General features: G+C 45.2%; 1 protein-coding gene across 7 annotated transcripts in view; it reads right to left on the bottom strand.

Annotated features, from left to right (window-relative positions):
* LOC109781625 (disease resistance protein RPS2) overlaps positions 1–17222 on the bottom strand; it is a 37467-nt gene that overhangs the window by 11653 nt on the left and 8592 nt on the right. For 5 of the 7 annotated variants that reach the window (XM_020340215.4, XM_020340247.4, XM_020340243.4 and 2 more), the window contains one exon: positions 14677–17023. In XM_020340215.4, coding sequence (XP_020195804.1) covers positions 14930–17023 — 2094 coding nt within the window. In that variant the 3' untranslated portion in view covers positions 14677–14929. Of the gene's footprint in view, positions 1–258; positions 380–468; positions 692–878; positions 1132–1224; positions 1436–14676; positions 17024–17222 lie in introns of those variants that run through there. The other 2 variants (XM_020340261.4, XM_020340269.4) reach the window with 1 other exon arrangement.

Below are 17222 nucleotides of genomic sequence, written 5' to 3'. Positions count from 1 at the left end.
TCCAAATGCTTCTTCATAATTTATGTACCATTTTAGTTTCCATCAATTTTCCTTACCAAGAATGCTAATTTTCTTTCCATATCAAGTTCTATTTTTCCTCGATACTGCTTTGTACCATCAGATGTACACTTTCACAAATGATAGTATAATGAAAATTCTAAGAAATTAGGATATGATATCATGCAGTGTTCAAGCCTAAGGTGATTGATCTATTATCGAGTGAGAATTTATCTTGAATGGTGACATATTTGTTCTTACATTCTCAACAGGTTGAGACTCCCTCTTTCCGGTCAATATCTCCATGATTATAACACCAAGACTATACAAGTCAAACTTGCGTGTGATTACATTGGTGTGGAATTCTGGCGCCAAGTATCCACTGCATGAAAACAAATAGACCGATTAGTTGATATAATCATACTTGTAAAAGATAAAGGCTTAGCTTACAATATGTTTTAGATTTCTTACATCGTTCCAATCATTTTTGTAGCAACGGTTCGGGATTGCATTTCCTCAAAGTTCCTCGAGACACCAAAGTCAGTTATTTTTGGTACCATATTATCATCCATCAATATATTTGAAGGTTTCAAGTCGAGGTGCATAATATTTATACTGTGCAGGTAATGTAGTCCCTCACATATCCCCTTGATTATACGATAACATGTTTTCCATTCAATTCCACAAGATCCATCTACATATGAGAGATGAGTTAGGGGGTTTAGTGCCTAACTGAGACATTTCACCTCTTTAATTTATATTGCACCATAGCTTACAACAAGGTAAATAACTTCAAACACATGCACGTGCTACTTGAACCAAGTCACCTTCAATGGAGATGATAAAAGTGAAGAGAAATGTTAGGCGGCACATGATTTTACCTTTTATATGCTTATCGAGACTGCCGTTAGGTAGATATGCAAAGCAGAACAATCTTTCTTGTATATCGGCCATAACAATTTTTCCATTATACCTATCCACCTTCCCTTGTATGTCAACACAATACCCTAGGAACCGTACTATATTTTTATGCTTCACCTTCATGAGAGATTCAACCTCTCGGAGGAATTCTTTCTCATACTTATATGCATCATATAACCTCTTTACGGCGACCACCCCATTCTCAAGCACTCCCTGCAGCCGCGGGATATGCATGGATAAATTTAGCTTTCATTTCATGTAAGTTATATTGAGCAGTAAAGATAAAACAGGGAACGGTCACCATACCATATAAACCACCGCAAAACCACCTCTACCAATTTCGTTCTTATAATAAAAATTGTTAGTGATCTTCTCCAAAAGTGAGAACGGAAGGGCCTTGGGCTCTGCGGCTTCATCAAGTAGCATGCGCTCCAGGTCACTTTGTGTAATACTCCTGCTACTACTAGCTTGCGGATCCATTGATACTCCAGTTATATGTAATGTGAGTTCTTATAACCTAGCTTGAAACAAGATGAAGACAAATTTTATTATGAGAGACTACTATTTCTTGTTAGAGCAGATCAAGAAACCATCATCTTTTTTTTCAAATATATTGAAAAACTTTGACCCCTAACATAAACTTCTAAAATTATTTAGACTGTCTTTTTTTTCCTTGAGGCGTAAAATTATACTCCCTCCGTCCGGAAATACTTGTCATCAAAATGGATAAAAGGTGATGTATCTAGACATATTTTAGTTCTAGATACATCTATTTTTATCCATTTTGATGACAAGTATTTTCGGACGGAGGGAGTATATACTACTCCCTCTGTACCGATATACTTGTAGTTGGCGGACTAGTTTCCCCAGCTACAAGTATTTCGGTACAGCGGTAGTATGAAGGAGTACTAATCTCTACTCCTAATGGACGAGTTGGTGAATCGTCTCCGCGGTTTATTTTCGCTGGGTTTTTTTCGTCTCTCCTCCCACCACCCCCTCCCACCCTGGTCCATCGGTTTATTTTTCTCTCCACTCTTTATTACAACCAGAACTTTCCTAACGTATAACAAATCACGGAACTAACTTCCTTAAATTATGCAAATCAATCGATTCCTTTTATTGGTTCAATTTGTCTTAGGAAACAAATACCAGATTTTCAAGAAACAAATAATACATTTTAATCTAACTTCCTTAAATTATGCAAATCAATCGATTCTTTTTATTGGTTCAATTTGTCTTAGGAAACAAATAACAGATTTTCAGGAAACAAATAATACATTTTAATATAACTTTCCTAACTTATCTAAATCAATCGATTTCTCTTATTAGTGAAATTTGTTTTAGGAAACAAATAACAGACACATCACAACTTTCCTCCCAATAAATAGTTTCTTAACATTTTTTGCAAACTTTCCTAATCAGACACGTCACAAACGGGCAGGTACTGATATCACGTTACCAAACAATAAAACCCCATTTGCATAGAAATCGGTTCAAAAATCCTAACTTTCCTAAATTTTTACCTTTCCTTGATAACAACCAATATTTCCTATGTTTTCCATCGATATTAGCATTTTTTTGAACTGAGATCTCCGGGTTATGATTTTTTTTGCGATTCTTTCCAATTGTGACCTCTCCTTCCACTCCGGCTCCTTCTCGTATAAACACCTCCAGCGCAACCAGGTGACACCGCCCCAGACCTCCTGCCTCTCCACACCTTCTCCGCCACCTCCTTCTCGTACTCCATTAACAATCCCTCCGCCACATTTGTCCACGACGGTGTCGAGGGCATGGCGCAACAGCGTACCAGCGGTAGAGCAGCGCATAGCAGCAGGAAGCAACACGCAGCAGGCGAGTCAAGCGGCCGACGGTGGAGGGCAGAGATGCGGCCGGCGTGGCTGAGGGGGCGGCCGGCAGAAGATGGCCACGACTGGAGGTGGCGCGAGGCAGGGGCGCGACAGCGGGGCGAGCGAAGGGATAGGCGGCAGCAGACGGGGCGAGCGCAGCCAGCGAGAGTGTGGCGCGCGGCCAGGGTGTGTGTCGCGCAGGGCACAGTGGTGCGGTGGCTGCGGCGAGCGCGACGGCAGCGGCGGGCGCGAACGACGCGGTGTAGCACGGGCGTGGGCATGGAGAGGGAGTGGCCCCGCGGGCGCGGAAGAAGAGCGGCAGGCTCGGGCATGGGCGTGCATAGGAGCGGGCATGTGCCACGGGGTCAATCCGAGGAGCTCGGTGGCTACCCCTGCAATGGCCATGGCGGACGGCGGTTCTCGGCCACGGCGAAATACCTAACGAGAGCAAACGAGAGGGGAAACAAGGGAAAGGCAAGAGGAGACCATGGCGGTGTCAATGGCGCCCTAGGGGAAGACATGGGAGCTCGGGACGGCGCGGATCGAACGGCAATGTCGCGGTGGCCCAAGGTTGAGGAAGACGGCAGCGACGTCGATGCGGGGGTCCAACCATAATTTAGTGATGATCTACTGGAGATGCTGGAAGTAGGTACCGCGTATCCCTTCTCAAGTTGCTGTCGTAATGTATTCCATCTTCATTACTAGCTAGGTACTGAGTACGTCCCTCCAGTCTTCTCTCACGACTTGGTCTTGCAAGTGGTCTGCCTAAAACTCCTTAACAATATCTAAAACTGCTGACGAATGATTGTCTGACCTGGCTCTATCATGGGCCAATAGCTCCTGTGCGACACATTTGAGGTGAATTGGCAAAAGTGCGATGTTGTTCGAGCGAATGGCTGTGGTGCGACAATTTTGAGCAGGTAAATAGCCCACGTACGACATGGCTGTTAAACTCAACTGATGCCCTCGTTAGCTGTTGGGGGCTGGACTCACCACTTATCCACGTAAGCGCGGGACCCACCACTTGTCTATTCGCGGGACCCACCTCCTCGCAGATAGAAGAGATGAGCGCCCGTGCCCGTCCGCCTGCCGCCGCCCATTCATCCCCTTTCCCCAATCTTTCTCTTCTCCGGCGACCTAGCGCAAATGTCTACCTCCTCCGCCACGCACTCAAAATGGCGACAGTATGGACCAGTGCTGCTCACAAGGTGCCCTGACTGCCCACGCCCAGACCCTCTTAAACGGTTGGTCACTAAGAGGGATGACAATGACAATCTTGGGCGGGAATTTGTGAAATGCTTGAGCAAACCAATGGCAGGAAGGGATGGCAAGGTTAGATCTCAGTTCTTAGCCCGTTCTTTCGCTGTCTTTTGCTCTGATTTCTCCATATTTTGTTTTTTCTCCTTGAATTTGGGATTTAGGGTTCATGTTGTTCATTTCAGATCTTGAAGAAATGTTACCATTTCGAGTGGATTGATGAATATGTTGATAGGATTCAGTTTGAGGGCTACGTTGATTCGAGCGTGGCCGCAACCTGGGAGCTCAATTTGGGCGGGGTGCCGCCGATTGCTGTGGAGAATACGGGGAGCTCGGGCGGAGGGGCGGGCAGAGTCGTGCCAATGGTGATGTGTGCGCGCAATGCTGAACTGCATGCGGAGTCCGAACTGACCGAGGAACTGAAGAAGATCAAGAAACATCTAATGCAGATGATCGATTTGCAGAAGCAAGCAAATATCATGGCAGGGGGGTTCTATTGTTGTATCATTGCTCTGTTTTTGTTTTATTTGTTGTTCATCCGTCATTAGAATGGGCATTTAGGCCTGTCAGGGTAGAGGATGTGATCTGTGCGCCATGCCAAGTTATGTATCTGAATTGAAGCAGCAATTTGGAACACAAATTATTCAGTGTTCATGCATGCTCTGTTTCCTCTGTTTTTGTTCTTCAGTTAACACAGTACATACCCAAATTCAGTTTCTAGTAAAAACAAAATTGGGCTGCCGAATAGATGTTGGGCCGTGACCAGCCCACCCGCGTAGGGGCACCAGCCCACCTCTAACTTCGGCAAATAGAATGGGGCCCAATAAAATGTTACTTGTTTTTATTTTGGCCTTTTTCTTGCACTAAATTTTGTGATGGATTATTTTTTGATGCACTAAAACTAAATGTTAATTGTTTTTATGCATGTCTACGGTTCCATGAACTAAATGAGTTGATGCTTGCATGAAGTGCCCGAAGTAAATTAGTTTGCATTTCCTAGTTGCACCCATGTCCATAGTGGGTTTGCATGGGGCTCCTAGTTGCATGTCCATGGTTTGGCCAATATTTTGAAGATGGTGTGTGTGGTGATTGTGGTGTAGAAACCCGGGCCCGTAGCAACCATAGCAATACACGAATAATAAGCAAAAACAACCCATAGCAATCCACAAATAATAGCACGAAACACACAATATATATAGTAGCATAACGATTATATAGAAGCATAACGATTGCAATCCATAATTCCATGATAGCCTTACAACTTAAAGTACTAATAAAACTTAATAATAGTAGCATAACGATTACAACTTAAAAAAACTAATACGACAGATCTATAGCAAGCTAGATAGATAGGGGCACCAAACGCGGGTTCTTCGGGTTCTTCTTCTCCTCCTCCTCCGGGGCCACCTCGCTCCTCCAGGCGCCGCCCTTCACTCCTCCCCGTTGTTGATGGGGTACGGGAGCGTGTGCATAACGGGAAGATGCCGTTGAAGTCGGTGAAGATATTGTAGGTTGTGAAAGCTATGAACTCACAACCAACCCAATACGCTCGCCCGAGGAGATGGAAAGCATCGAAAGGGTTAGTGAACGTGGCGAGGAGCCCAACCACAACGCCGTTGTGGTTGACCTCCTCAAGATGGTACATCCGAGGAGAGCCGCGGGGGAGGTGGCGGAAGCCGGCCGCAAGGAAGAACTCCGTTAACTCCCTTGCGCCCCTCCACCTCGAGATCGCCCAAACCCTAAGGGTTCTCTCTACATACACTCCGGCCGGGTAGAGCCTTTCCGGCACGGTTGGGGGGAAGCGGTAGGTGGGGCCGTTGTACTGCATGGTGGCGGGGTGGCTCGAGGGCTCGATCGGGTTTGATGGAGAAGAAGGAAGAAGGAGGGCAGAGGAGGCAGAGGATGGGGTGTGGATGAGGAGGGAGAGGAAGATGATAGTGCCCGGCTTAAATAGCCCAAGTGCGACGTGGTTTCACCCCGTATAATTAATGGGCGGGCGGCGTTTGGTGGCGCCCCATGAAAGTGTGTACACGAGCGTGGGAAACGGGCTGCGATCCTTCTGTGCCACCGGTCGCGGGTCAAGGGGGACGGGCTCACGCACGCGTCTGTGCCGTCATGGGTCAAGGGGACACGCCTGCCCCGGGTTCTCTACGTGTGCCGCCCGTGCATTCATGCCGTAGCCCATTAATTTGCACATCTTGCTAGGGCCTGGTGAAAGATCGTGGATGTCGCCTAGAGGGGGGGTGAATAGGCGCTTTAAAATAATTACGGTTTAGGCTTGAACAAATGCGGAATAAACCTAGCGGTTAATTTAACAAGCACAAAACCTACAACAACTAGGCTCACCTATGTGCACCAACAACTTATGCTAAGCAAGATAAACAACTAAGTAATAGCAAGATATATGACAAGAAACAATATGGCTATCACAAAGTAAAGTGCATAAGTAAAGGGTTCGGGTAAGAGATAATCGAGGCACGCGGAGACGACGATGTATCCCGAAGTTCACACCCTTGCGGATGCTAATCTCCGTTTGGAGCGGTGTGGAGGCACAATGCTCCCCAAGAAGCCACTAGGGCCACCGTAATCTCCTCACGCCCTCGCACAATGCAAGATGCCGTGATTCCACTAAGGGACCCTTGAGGGCGGTCACCGAACCCGTACAAATGGCAACCCTTGGGGGCGGTCACCGAACCCGTACACTTTGGCAACCCTTGGGGGCGGTCACCGGTACCCGTCAAATTGCTCGGGGCGATCTCCACAACCTAATTGGAGACCCCGACGCTTGCCCGGAGCTTTACACCACAAGGATTGAGCTCCGAACACCACCAACCGTCTAGGGCGCCCAAGCACCCAAGAGGAACAAGCTCAAGGGCACCAAGCACCCAAGAGTAATAAGCTTCTCAACTTGTAACTTCCACGTATCACCGTGGAGAACTCAAACCGATGCACCAAATGCAATGGCAAGGGCACACGGAGTGCCCAAGTCCTTCTCTCTCAAATCCCACCGAAGCAACTAATGCTAGGGAGGAAAAAGAGAGGAAGAACAAGAAGGAGAACACCAAGAACTCCAAGATCTAGATCCAAGGGGTTCCCCTCACACAGAGGAGAAAGTGATTGGTGGAAATGTGGACCTAGATCTCCTCTCTTTTTTCCCTCAAAAACTAGCAAGAATCCATGGAGGGATTGAGAGTTGGCAAGCTCGAAGAAGGTCAACAATGGGGGAAGAACACGAGCTCAAGAGATAAGGTTCATTGGGGAAGAAGACCCCCTTTTATAGGAGCTCCCGAATCCAACCGTGATGTGCTCAGTCCGCGCACGAGCGGTACTACCGCTCAGGGGAGCGGTACCGCCCGGGCGGTAGAACATAGAGAGCGGAGCAAAACAGAGGGCGAGGCAGAGCCGAATGAGCGGCACTACCGCTGGAGCCAGCGGTACTACCGTTGGCCTCAGCGGTACTGCCTCTTGGCCCAGCGGTACTAGGGGCGGTGGTAGCCGCGGTACTACTGCACACGAGCGGTACTACCGCTCCTACTGCTGCTACTACTGCCGCTGAACCCGACACGAGAAAACCACGTCTCGAGTCGAGGCGGTACCAGCGCGGAACCGGAGCCATACTACCGCTTATGGCCATAGGCGGTACTACCGCTGTGGGACGGCGGTACTACCGCTTGTGGCGATACGCGGTACTGCCGCTCCGGTCCAGCGGTACTACCGCTAGCGCCAACCTTATGCCAAGTCCACGAAAACAAGTACACTCCAAGGAAGACCAGAACTGCCATAACTTCTGCAAATGAGCTCCGAATTGAGCAAACTCAAGCTTGTTGGATAGAGGAAGACGAGTAGCATCAAAACAGCGACAACAGAGAAGAGGAGTGAAACCTCCAACAGAGAAGAACCGGCAGAACCTCCAACATAGAAAACATCATAGAAGATGCATGTGGACTCCGTTTTCGATGAACTCGAGCTTGTCATCAAGATGACCATAAGCTCTAAGACTCACAAGGAGAATCAAACAAGAACTAAGAAAGATGATGCAATGGTTTGAGCTCTCTACGAATGATACGATCAAGCTACTCATCGAGAGCCCCCCTTGATAGTACGGCAAACGATCCTATAACCCGGTCTACCACCATGAGACCGGTAAAATAGAAAACCTATCAAGGGCAAACCTTTGCCTTGCACATGATCCACTCCACTTGAGCTAGATGATGACGATCTTGACTCCCTCAAGATGGACCATCTTTCTTGATTGCGTTGGCTCGATGAAGACTAGTTGATTGCTCCCCCATACTCCACTATGGGTGAGCCACCCTTCCGCACATCTTCACAAGTCCATTGTCACCACAATGGACGGCAAGCTTCAAGCACTTGATCTCTTCGTGATGCTCCACTTGAACTTGCACACGGCAATGTTGATGACGATCACCACTTGATGTCATCCTCTCCATGGGTTGAGTGATATCTTCCTCTTGACGCAAGCCCATGAACACGTACCTAACCCCACATAGAACACTCACGAAGACCATGGGTTAGTACACAAGGCGTAATTGACAATGCTTACCATACCATGGGATCGCTTGATCCCTCGGTACATCTTGTGCGCTTTGTGTGTTGATCAGCTTGATTCACTCTTGACTTAGTCTTGATCAACCTTGACTCTTTCCAACTCTCTTCATTTGGATGATGTCTTGAAGGTAAACATGAATGATCACACAATCTTCTTCTTCAAGACATGCTTGCAATAAGCTCAACTCTCACATGACCAATCTTTGGATAATTCCTTAATAACACCTTGGTCACCACATAAACTCCTTGAAACCAACACATGGACTTCAAGAAATGCCTATGGACAAATCCTTCAAATATAACTCAAGGCAACCATTAGTCCATAGAGATTGTCATCAATTACCAAAACCAAACATGGGGGCACCGCATGTTCTTTCACCTGGCTAGAGGGCAACGTTTCGTCGATGGGAGACGTGACAATAATGGACACCTTCATTTGCCCATCTTGTAACGGGCAGCATGCCATTTGAACTGCATCGATACCCACATCGATACCCCATGCCAGTATTGCGTCCTCAAAGAGGAGCACGCCATGTACAGCACGCAATGCAGCGTTGGCTTTTTGGTTGTCTTCATCGGGCTGCTGCATTGTGGCCGGGTGCATGCTTTCATGCGACGATGCATCAATTCTAATGGTAGGCATGCGACAGGTTACTGCGTCGATAGGGGTGGCGGAGCAGGGCTACGTCGAGGGCATGCATGCAATGCACGGGCGCAGTTCCGCGGGTGGGCATGCATGCTGCAGGTAGGCACGGGCACGCATGCAACGATGGAAAGGGCACTGCGTAGGCTTGGTCCATGCACCGCGTCAACTCTTGCCGCTGGATTCAAATGAACGGTCCTGATGCCCCAACGAGAGAGGCTGATCCAAACCCCACTGATTCAATCAATCAGCGCGTCTCATGCGGATCGATGCACACTGATTCAACCAATCAGCGCGTCTCATGCGGATTGATGCACACTGTAGCTAACCCTAGCGCCTGATCTCAACCGTCCACGCACAACGATCGACGACCCGGTAGTGTGCGGGGTTTTGAGGGGTTTTGACTGATTAGGGTTGAGCATAACTAATTCAAAAAAAATCAAAAAAATATAAAACTTGCGCACATAGTCTTATTATGTCGTATAGTAACGAGGAAAAAATATAAATATGGTTTACATACATTTTTACGAAAAATCCTTCACAAAATTGTCATTCCTCGAACAATGTAGTATCGAGTTCAAGGGAGAGAGTAGTGGGCACCCGAGAGTAGGTGGGGTTTTGAAAATGAAAAGTGTAAAAACCTCACCAAAACTTCATTTTGGATTGACTAAGAAAGATCTTAACTTACTTTTCTCATTTTCATGTTTTAAACTTGTTTTATATATAATTTTATATTAAACCTTGTTTTTTCAAAAAATAAATAATAGAAAATTAATTCAATAAATAGTGAGACTTTAGATTTACACTATATAGGTAGAATAGATGTGTAGAAAAATTATTTGGCTGGTTTAGACAAGGTGCCAAAAAAACTTGCTTAAATATGAGGCCGTTTATCCTACCTTTGGATGTCATTTGAGACACACTTTTCATGACTATGAGTTCAACTTACCAAAAGGGCTCGGAATGATCAGCAAGCAAACATATTTCAGTTGAGGTACTTTAGATAGCATTAAAACATCAATACCCCATCCCTAATTCAAATTTGAGCCCAAATTTGAATTTAAATTTAAATTTTATTTGGCTGGTTTAGACAAGGTACCAACAAACAAGTTCGAATAGAAATACGGGGATACATAGTGACTACCAGTACGCACCAAGTTACAAATATTATTACATGCCCCAAATTTTCAAACTGTTCTCTGTTCTACCTCTTCCTACCACGTCGCGTGCCCTTCTTCGCCTTAGCACTTCTTGTTTTTGGTTCTACTACACACACAAGTTCACTGATCATCTTGGTTTTCTTCACTGGTCTTTTCAACACCTCGCCAACACCCTCGTGATCAGTGTCTTCAGTCTCAATGTTGACAGCAGTTTCAGTTTCTTCGGTGTGTACCTCAACATGGGTTTCTTCAGTCTGAACCTCGACAGGCTCAGGTTCAGTTTCAACCTTGAGGGCAGTTTCTTCAGTCTGAATGTTGACTGCAGCAAGATTTTCTTCAGTCTGCTCAGGCTCAGGCACACTTCTCTTCTTTCTACCGCCATTGACTCTTGCTTTTTTTGTTGGCCAACACTGTTCAACAACAAGGGGCTGACTTGCTCGCTTCCTCCTGGCCATTGGGAAAATGTTATAGATATAGTAATTGGAAAAAGCACCAAATCAAAACACAAACAAATACACAAGAACATACTTTGGCTTATCAGGAGTGTAACGGCATTTGACAGATCCCACTCTATGCCCAAGTTCCTGGCACAACTTGCATATGTTTTTGTTACCTTTTTGGGCCCTTTTTGGCTTTCCATCTTTCTTTCCCTTCTTACTACTCCCACCTTTCTCAAACCATGCCTTGAATCTACGCTGTTTAGGCCAGCCAGCCTTTCTTTTCGTCAAGGGAGGACACATGGAAAATTCAATGTCCACTTCAGGCCACTGAGACTGATCTGTAAGTGCTGGAATTGGAGTAGCATATGCAGCTTTGAATCTTGCTACCGAATAATATTCATACAAATATGGGTGCATGTTTATCTTCGGTTGGGATGCTAAGAAGAGAATGGCATGCTCACATGGTTTACCAGTGTGTTGCCACTCGAGGCAAGTGCAATCATGCAATTCAGTGTTAACAACATGTCTCCTTCCAGTTTTGTTATCTTCACTTCAGCACCCCAAGGTGAAGATTTTTCAACAAACAAATGTGAAAGACATCTGCTCCTATTGACCACCTGTTGTACCACTGCTGGAAGCTTATCACCTTGCAGACAATCACCTATCCTTCTTCTCAATTCCCACAACCGCATGAGCATGATCCTGATTTGGTCAACCATGTCATGCACAGGCAAATCTTTTAACTCCTTCACCTTGTTGTTGAAACTCTCTGCCAAATTGTTGTTGATGTGGTCACACTTGATGGCAGTGTTGAATGCTGACCTGTACCATAACAAAGAATGGTAGGTGTTCAGCCATGGACCAAACTCATCACATGCTGCCATTATCTTATCAAGATGATATTTGTGTGTCTGTCTAGTGTAAGATCTTGCTGCTGGCCACATGCGCCTAAATTCTTCTCCTCTAAATTTTTTTGATCAAATTCATCCACAAATGACCGAAGTACTCCCTCTGCTCAGCATGTGGGAAAACATTTTTCACTGAATTTTCAAGCCCCTTACATGCATCTGTGTGTATAGCCAAAGGTGACACTGGCCCTAGGCATCTTTTCAACTGGATCATGAACCATGTCCATGAAGCCTCTGTTTCTGACTGAAACAAGTCAACAGCAATAGGAAACATCCAGTTGTGTCCATCTAGAGCATTGCATGCTGCCAACTGACCATTCCACTTGCCTGTCAAAAATGATGAGTCTATGCTCAAATATGGACGGCACCCTGCTTTGAACCCATCGATGCAAGGCTTCAAAGCCATAAAAAGCTTGTAGATCTTGACTTCACCTTCGGCTGATACCTCTGTATCTATCTCCACAACACTGCCAGGTGACCTCTTTTCCACCTCTGCTTTGAAGTTGTAAAGCATCCTAAATGTATTTGCCCAATCACCATATAAATTTTTCATTGCCCTTTGTTTTGCCTTCCACTGTGGTATATTTCAGTTTAATGGGGTACATCTTTTCCAAGTCTGCTTTGAGTTTCTTGGCAGTAGTGTTTGGTGTTTTGGCTAAAATTGGGGTGATCTTTTCTGCAACCCAAAGTTGTGATGTCATGGTTGATACTCTCTGTGAACTTGTAATACAAGTATGTTGATTGGGGATTTGGTTAACCCTGACAGTACTTCCATCAGGTTGCAGTCTAGCAGATATGTACCACTTGCAAGGCTTCACACTACCATTAAATCCTCTGCACCTCGCATAAAACTTCTTTCTATCAGTCCAAACAGTCTTGGCATCAAACTCATGTTTCACTGCATAAGTCTTGAAACACATCCTAAACTCCTTCATGCTTGGGAACAACTTGCCTACTTCAATGACAGGGTTTTCTTTGTCATACACATGCACCAGCTCATCATCATGTGCATCATCTACTTCATCCGCAGCTTGTTCCATCAACTGTCCATCTACTTCTTCATCAGCATTAGCAGGCAAACTAGATTCGCCTCTCTCCTGCTTATCTCTGTCATCGACTGGAATGCCAAAAAGTTTGGCCATCTCAATGTCAGGCATTGGTGCAATGACCAAATCAGTAGGCTCATCTAATTCAACTACATTCCAATCAACAATTGTTGCAGTTTCAGTTTCAGTTCCAGTCACCTGTCCCTCTTCGGCTATTACTGTAAGTTCAGTACACATGGGAATCAATGGCCTCTGTGTAGCCCAATCATCATCTACCATCTGCGCAGCCAATTGTGATGGCACATATCCAACCTTCGAAAAAATGTTCAGATCAACGAGCTCAGCAAAAAAATTAGCCCGTTTGCTTGTCCAGCCGTTTTGCCGATCGATTTCTTCAACAATCTGTTCACCATCTTCTATTCTCACATACTCTCCTTTCCAATCATCAAACCGCAACAGTGATACTTCTTGCTCTGGGCCCCAAACAATATTCTCCCCAATTTTTTCCACCCATTTCTTCACTGCCGTCTCTCCCATGTTCTGTAGAACTTGTGGATCAATCTCTGTAAACTCAACCTCCCATTTAACAATTGTGTCTCTCTCAATGTTCTGTATGCTACCATCAACTAATTTTGCCTTTGATGGAAAGAAATTGACTATCAATTCGAAGGTCCGAGCGGCAGCATCCCCTCTATCAGTGGCGGACAGTGTGAGCCCGTGAGAAAGAGCAGACGAGGCCACCCCCTAATTGCATGCAAAGTTGGATCGGAGAGAGGCGCATTACCTATTCGAAGTTGAATCTGGCGGCTCCATCGCAGTATGCCCACGGGCTCCCCTCACAACCTATCGATTCCGCAAGCGAAAACAGAGGAAACGAGCTGAGATCTACGGGCCCGAGAGAGGAACGGGAGGGCGACTAGGGTTTGAATTCACTCACCATTTTCTTATGATGAAGGCTCCGCTGCCGTTGAGAACGAGGGCTCCGCCACCGCCACCGAGAACGCAAGATCCGCCGCCACCGGAGAAGAAGGGGGCAAAGTGGCGGGCCCGTCACGGTCGGGCGGCAGGGCACGGTCAGCTGTTTTGAGGAACAATTAAGTTGGACCCACATGTCCTAACATAAACGGGCGGGCTTGGTTGACGACCAATTTAACCACATTTAACACCCCATGTGGCCCTGGGCTATTTACACGCTCAAATGTGTCGCACCACAGCCATTCGCTCGAACAACGTCGCACTCTTGCCAATTCACCTCAAAAACGTCGCACAGGAGCTATTGGCCCCTCTATCATTGCCTAATCCTCCGTTTAACAATGTCTGAAATTGTTGTTGTGTCATTTTCAGACCTCGACTCAAATCATGTGGACACAGCTTAGCTGGCTGATATTAAATACCAATTCACAATATTCACCATTCATAATATTTACAGGAAAACGTATTTATATCTGTCAGCGAGTATGTTGTAGTGTTTGCTTCTGCTACTAGAACTCAGATCATTCGCCAATCCCAATGCATTTCCCTTTCGGAGGTACTTCCCAAGCCTTCTCAGTGAATCTATTAGTGATATTCTAAATGTAGTGAGCACTCAAGGGCTTATAGCTAAAGTACAAAATAAAGCATCAGGAAAGAGAATCTAGAAAGATACCTGTACATACTAGAAATGTTCAAGGCATTTTTTACTTCAGGTGCAATCCAATCAGCGAAACATTTCTCCTGATATCATCACATCAGTCAATCACTCTATTGTAACAAAGTGGTGCATCCAATGCCATGCCTGATGTTCATGCCAGAGCAAGGTTTGGCTTGTAAATCTTGAGAAGGGGTAATTACATGTAACTGAGTTAATAATGCCCTGAAACTTTGTTGTGGAGATACTGCACAATTGATAGGACAGAAAGTCACAGAGCCTTGTTGGACTATGATTTAAATGAACAATTCATATTACACAAATGCAATACCAGCAAATTACAGAGTATATCATATTGTATACATGAATACAATACTAACAATGTACAGAAGCTATGCCTGTCACATATACAAATTTTAAAGAATTTAAGAGGAGACCTCTTATTTGTGTGAAGACTAAAGACAGAAGTAAGCCACCTGCATGCCATACAAAAGCCATTGAAACTGGGGTTCTGTCAGATTGGAATGAAGTACTTGCTGTCCAGACATGCCACCTCCTCCCTATTTTCCCACTGCAGTTTCTCCCACCAATCAACTGAACCACATATCTGCTTCAGTTTCCCATAGTTATGTGTGAAGCTCAGCGGGATGCTTCTCAGATTTGGGCAATCCTCCACCCGAAGGGTCTCAAGGCATGGGAATTCTCTTGGTTTACAAATACATCTCAGCTTCTTAAGTCCTGTCAATACGATCAATCTCAACTTTGGGAAGTCACTCTGCCCTGTGTCATTGCGTGAAGTTTCTACCATACCATGATCTTGTTCATCTGAAGCATGATCGTCTTCAACAATTTCGAGCATCTCATCACAATGAGATATGGCAAGCCTCTCAAGAAGACGAAGTCTTCGCACCCATGTGATGTTCAACAGCTTGGGGCACTGTGAAATGAACAATTTGCGGATATACTGAAAATTATGGGGCATTGGTGCAACAACGACACTTTCCAATGAGGGAAGAACTGACAGGGTCAGGAACAGCAAGTGTGAAGTTGTAAGCTCAGCATCAGCAACTACTGTGTTCAGGTCATAGCATGATTCAACATACAACTCCTCAAGGTGCTTCATGTGGTTTAGATCAGAGATTTTGATGTATATCATCTTTGCACAATTCTTCAAGTTTAGTCGATGTGTTGAGTTTGCCAAAGGACGAGGCATGTTCAATTTCTGTAGCACATCCTCTGCATAAATAGTGATTCCAAGGAACACTAGTTCCTTCAGAGAATCCAGATTTAGGTTGTCAACATGACGGATACCATACTGGCTACGGAAGAGATTGAGCACTTTCAACTTGTGCAACTTTGAGCAGTTGTTCAGGGCATCTTCAAGTGCAATAGTCACACTCAGATCCAAATGCTTCAACTCTTTCAGTAACCACAGGCACTCAGGTAATCTCATAATGTGTGTGTGAGACAAATTCAGATGCTCCAATGCAACCAATGTAGCACATTCTGGAAGTGATGTTATTGCAGTATGAGAAAGATCCAGCACTTTCAAGGACGACATAGTCCTGAAAAATCCATAACTCATTTTGTTCAGTTTTGGGTTGTTCTGCATCAACAAAGTCGTGACATTTTTGCAGTTTGGTGAGAAAGAAACCTCGGTGATGTTATTAGACATGATGGAGATCCTTGTAGCTTCATTCCATTCTCCAGCTGATGGAGCATTATCCAAGGCCATCCCTGGTTGAACAAGAAACTTTGTATCTGACTTGTTGACCAACCAAAGCCCCAGTTGCCTAATTACATGGTGCATTTTTACCTTTGTTGACATTGAGCCACTGGCCTGCAACAAGCAGGCTGAAACAAGACTGCGGATTATCTGATAACCCTTTTCACAGTCATTTAATAGCAGACCTTCGGCTAACCAATAATCAACAAGTTGCTCTTTACTGATAGATCCATATTCTGGGAAAAGAGTGCAGTATAGGAAACACTGTTGTTGAGTGGGTGTGAGACTTTTGTAGCTGTATTTCAACTGACCAAACATTTCATCCACACCATCAATATTGTTCATATTGGTAGCAATTGCATCCGCAGCTGATCTCCACTCTCCCTCTTCCAAGCCTGCCACAGCGGTCCCAATGACATTGAGTGCAAGTGGTAGGCCTCCACAACTTTGGGCTATTTTCATAGCGTGCTCTCTAGTATCATTCTGGGAACCAAGCCATCCAACTGATGCACTAGCCTCCTTGCTCAGCTTGCCCAAGAACAGTTCCCATGAAGCATCGTTACCCAAAATTCGCATCTCAATCAAGCTTCTTTGTGCATTCATCTGAAAGCATACTTCTCGGTAACGTGTTGTGAGGATCAGCTTGCTCTGGCTGTTGGTATCTGGAGTTGGGATACCAACATACTCCAGTTGGAATTTCTTCCTTACATCATCAAGCAAGATTACAAATCTTTTCCTAGTAAGTGCCTTTATCAAGAATTTGGCCCGTTTGGCAATTGGCTCCGCATCATTCCACGGTAAGTTGAGCCTTTCAGAGATAGTCTGTTGTATCTCCACTGTGTTTAGCGTCTCTGAATTGGATACTTCAATAAAGATAACAACCTGGCACAAGCAAATTAAGGAAAATGGGAACATCAATTATAGGTAGAAGGTAATTTTCAGATATGAATAGAAATATAATCTGAAAAGTAGAAACGACGAGATGGCGTCAGGGAAGGATGTGCCAAAAAGAGATGCATGTATGTGTCAAAAAATAAATTACACAAAAAGGCAACAATAACAATTTACGCAGCTGCATTTT

The sequence above is a fragment of the Aegilops tauschii genome, chromosome 2, assembly GCF_002575655.3.
Source record: "Aegilops tauschii subsp. strangulata cultivar AL8/78 chromosome 2, Aet v6.0, whole genome shotgun sequence".
NCBI lineage: Eukaryota > Viridiplantae > Streptophyta > Magnoliopsida > Poales > Poaceae > Aegilops > Aegilops tauschii.
Note: the sequence above shows the minus strand (reverse complement) of the source record. Positions and strands in the feature narration are given on the sequence as shown.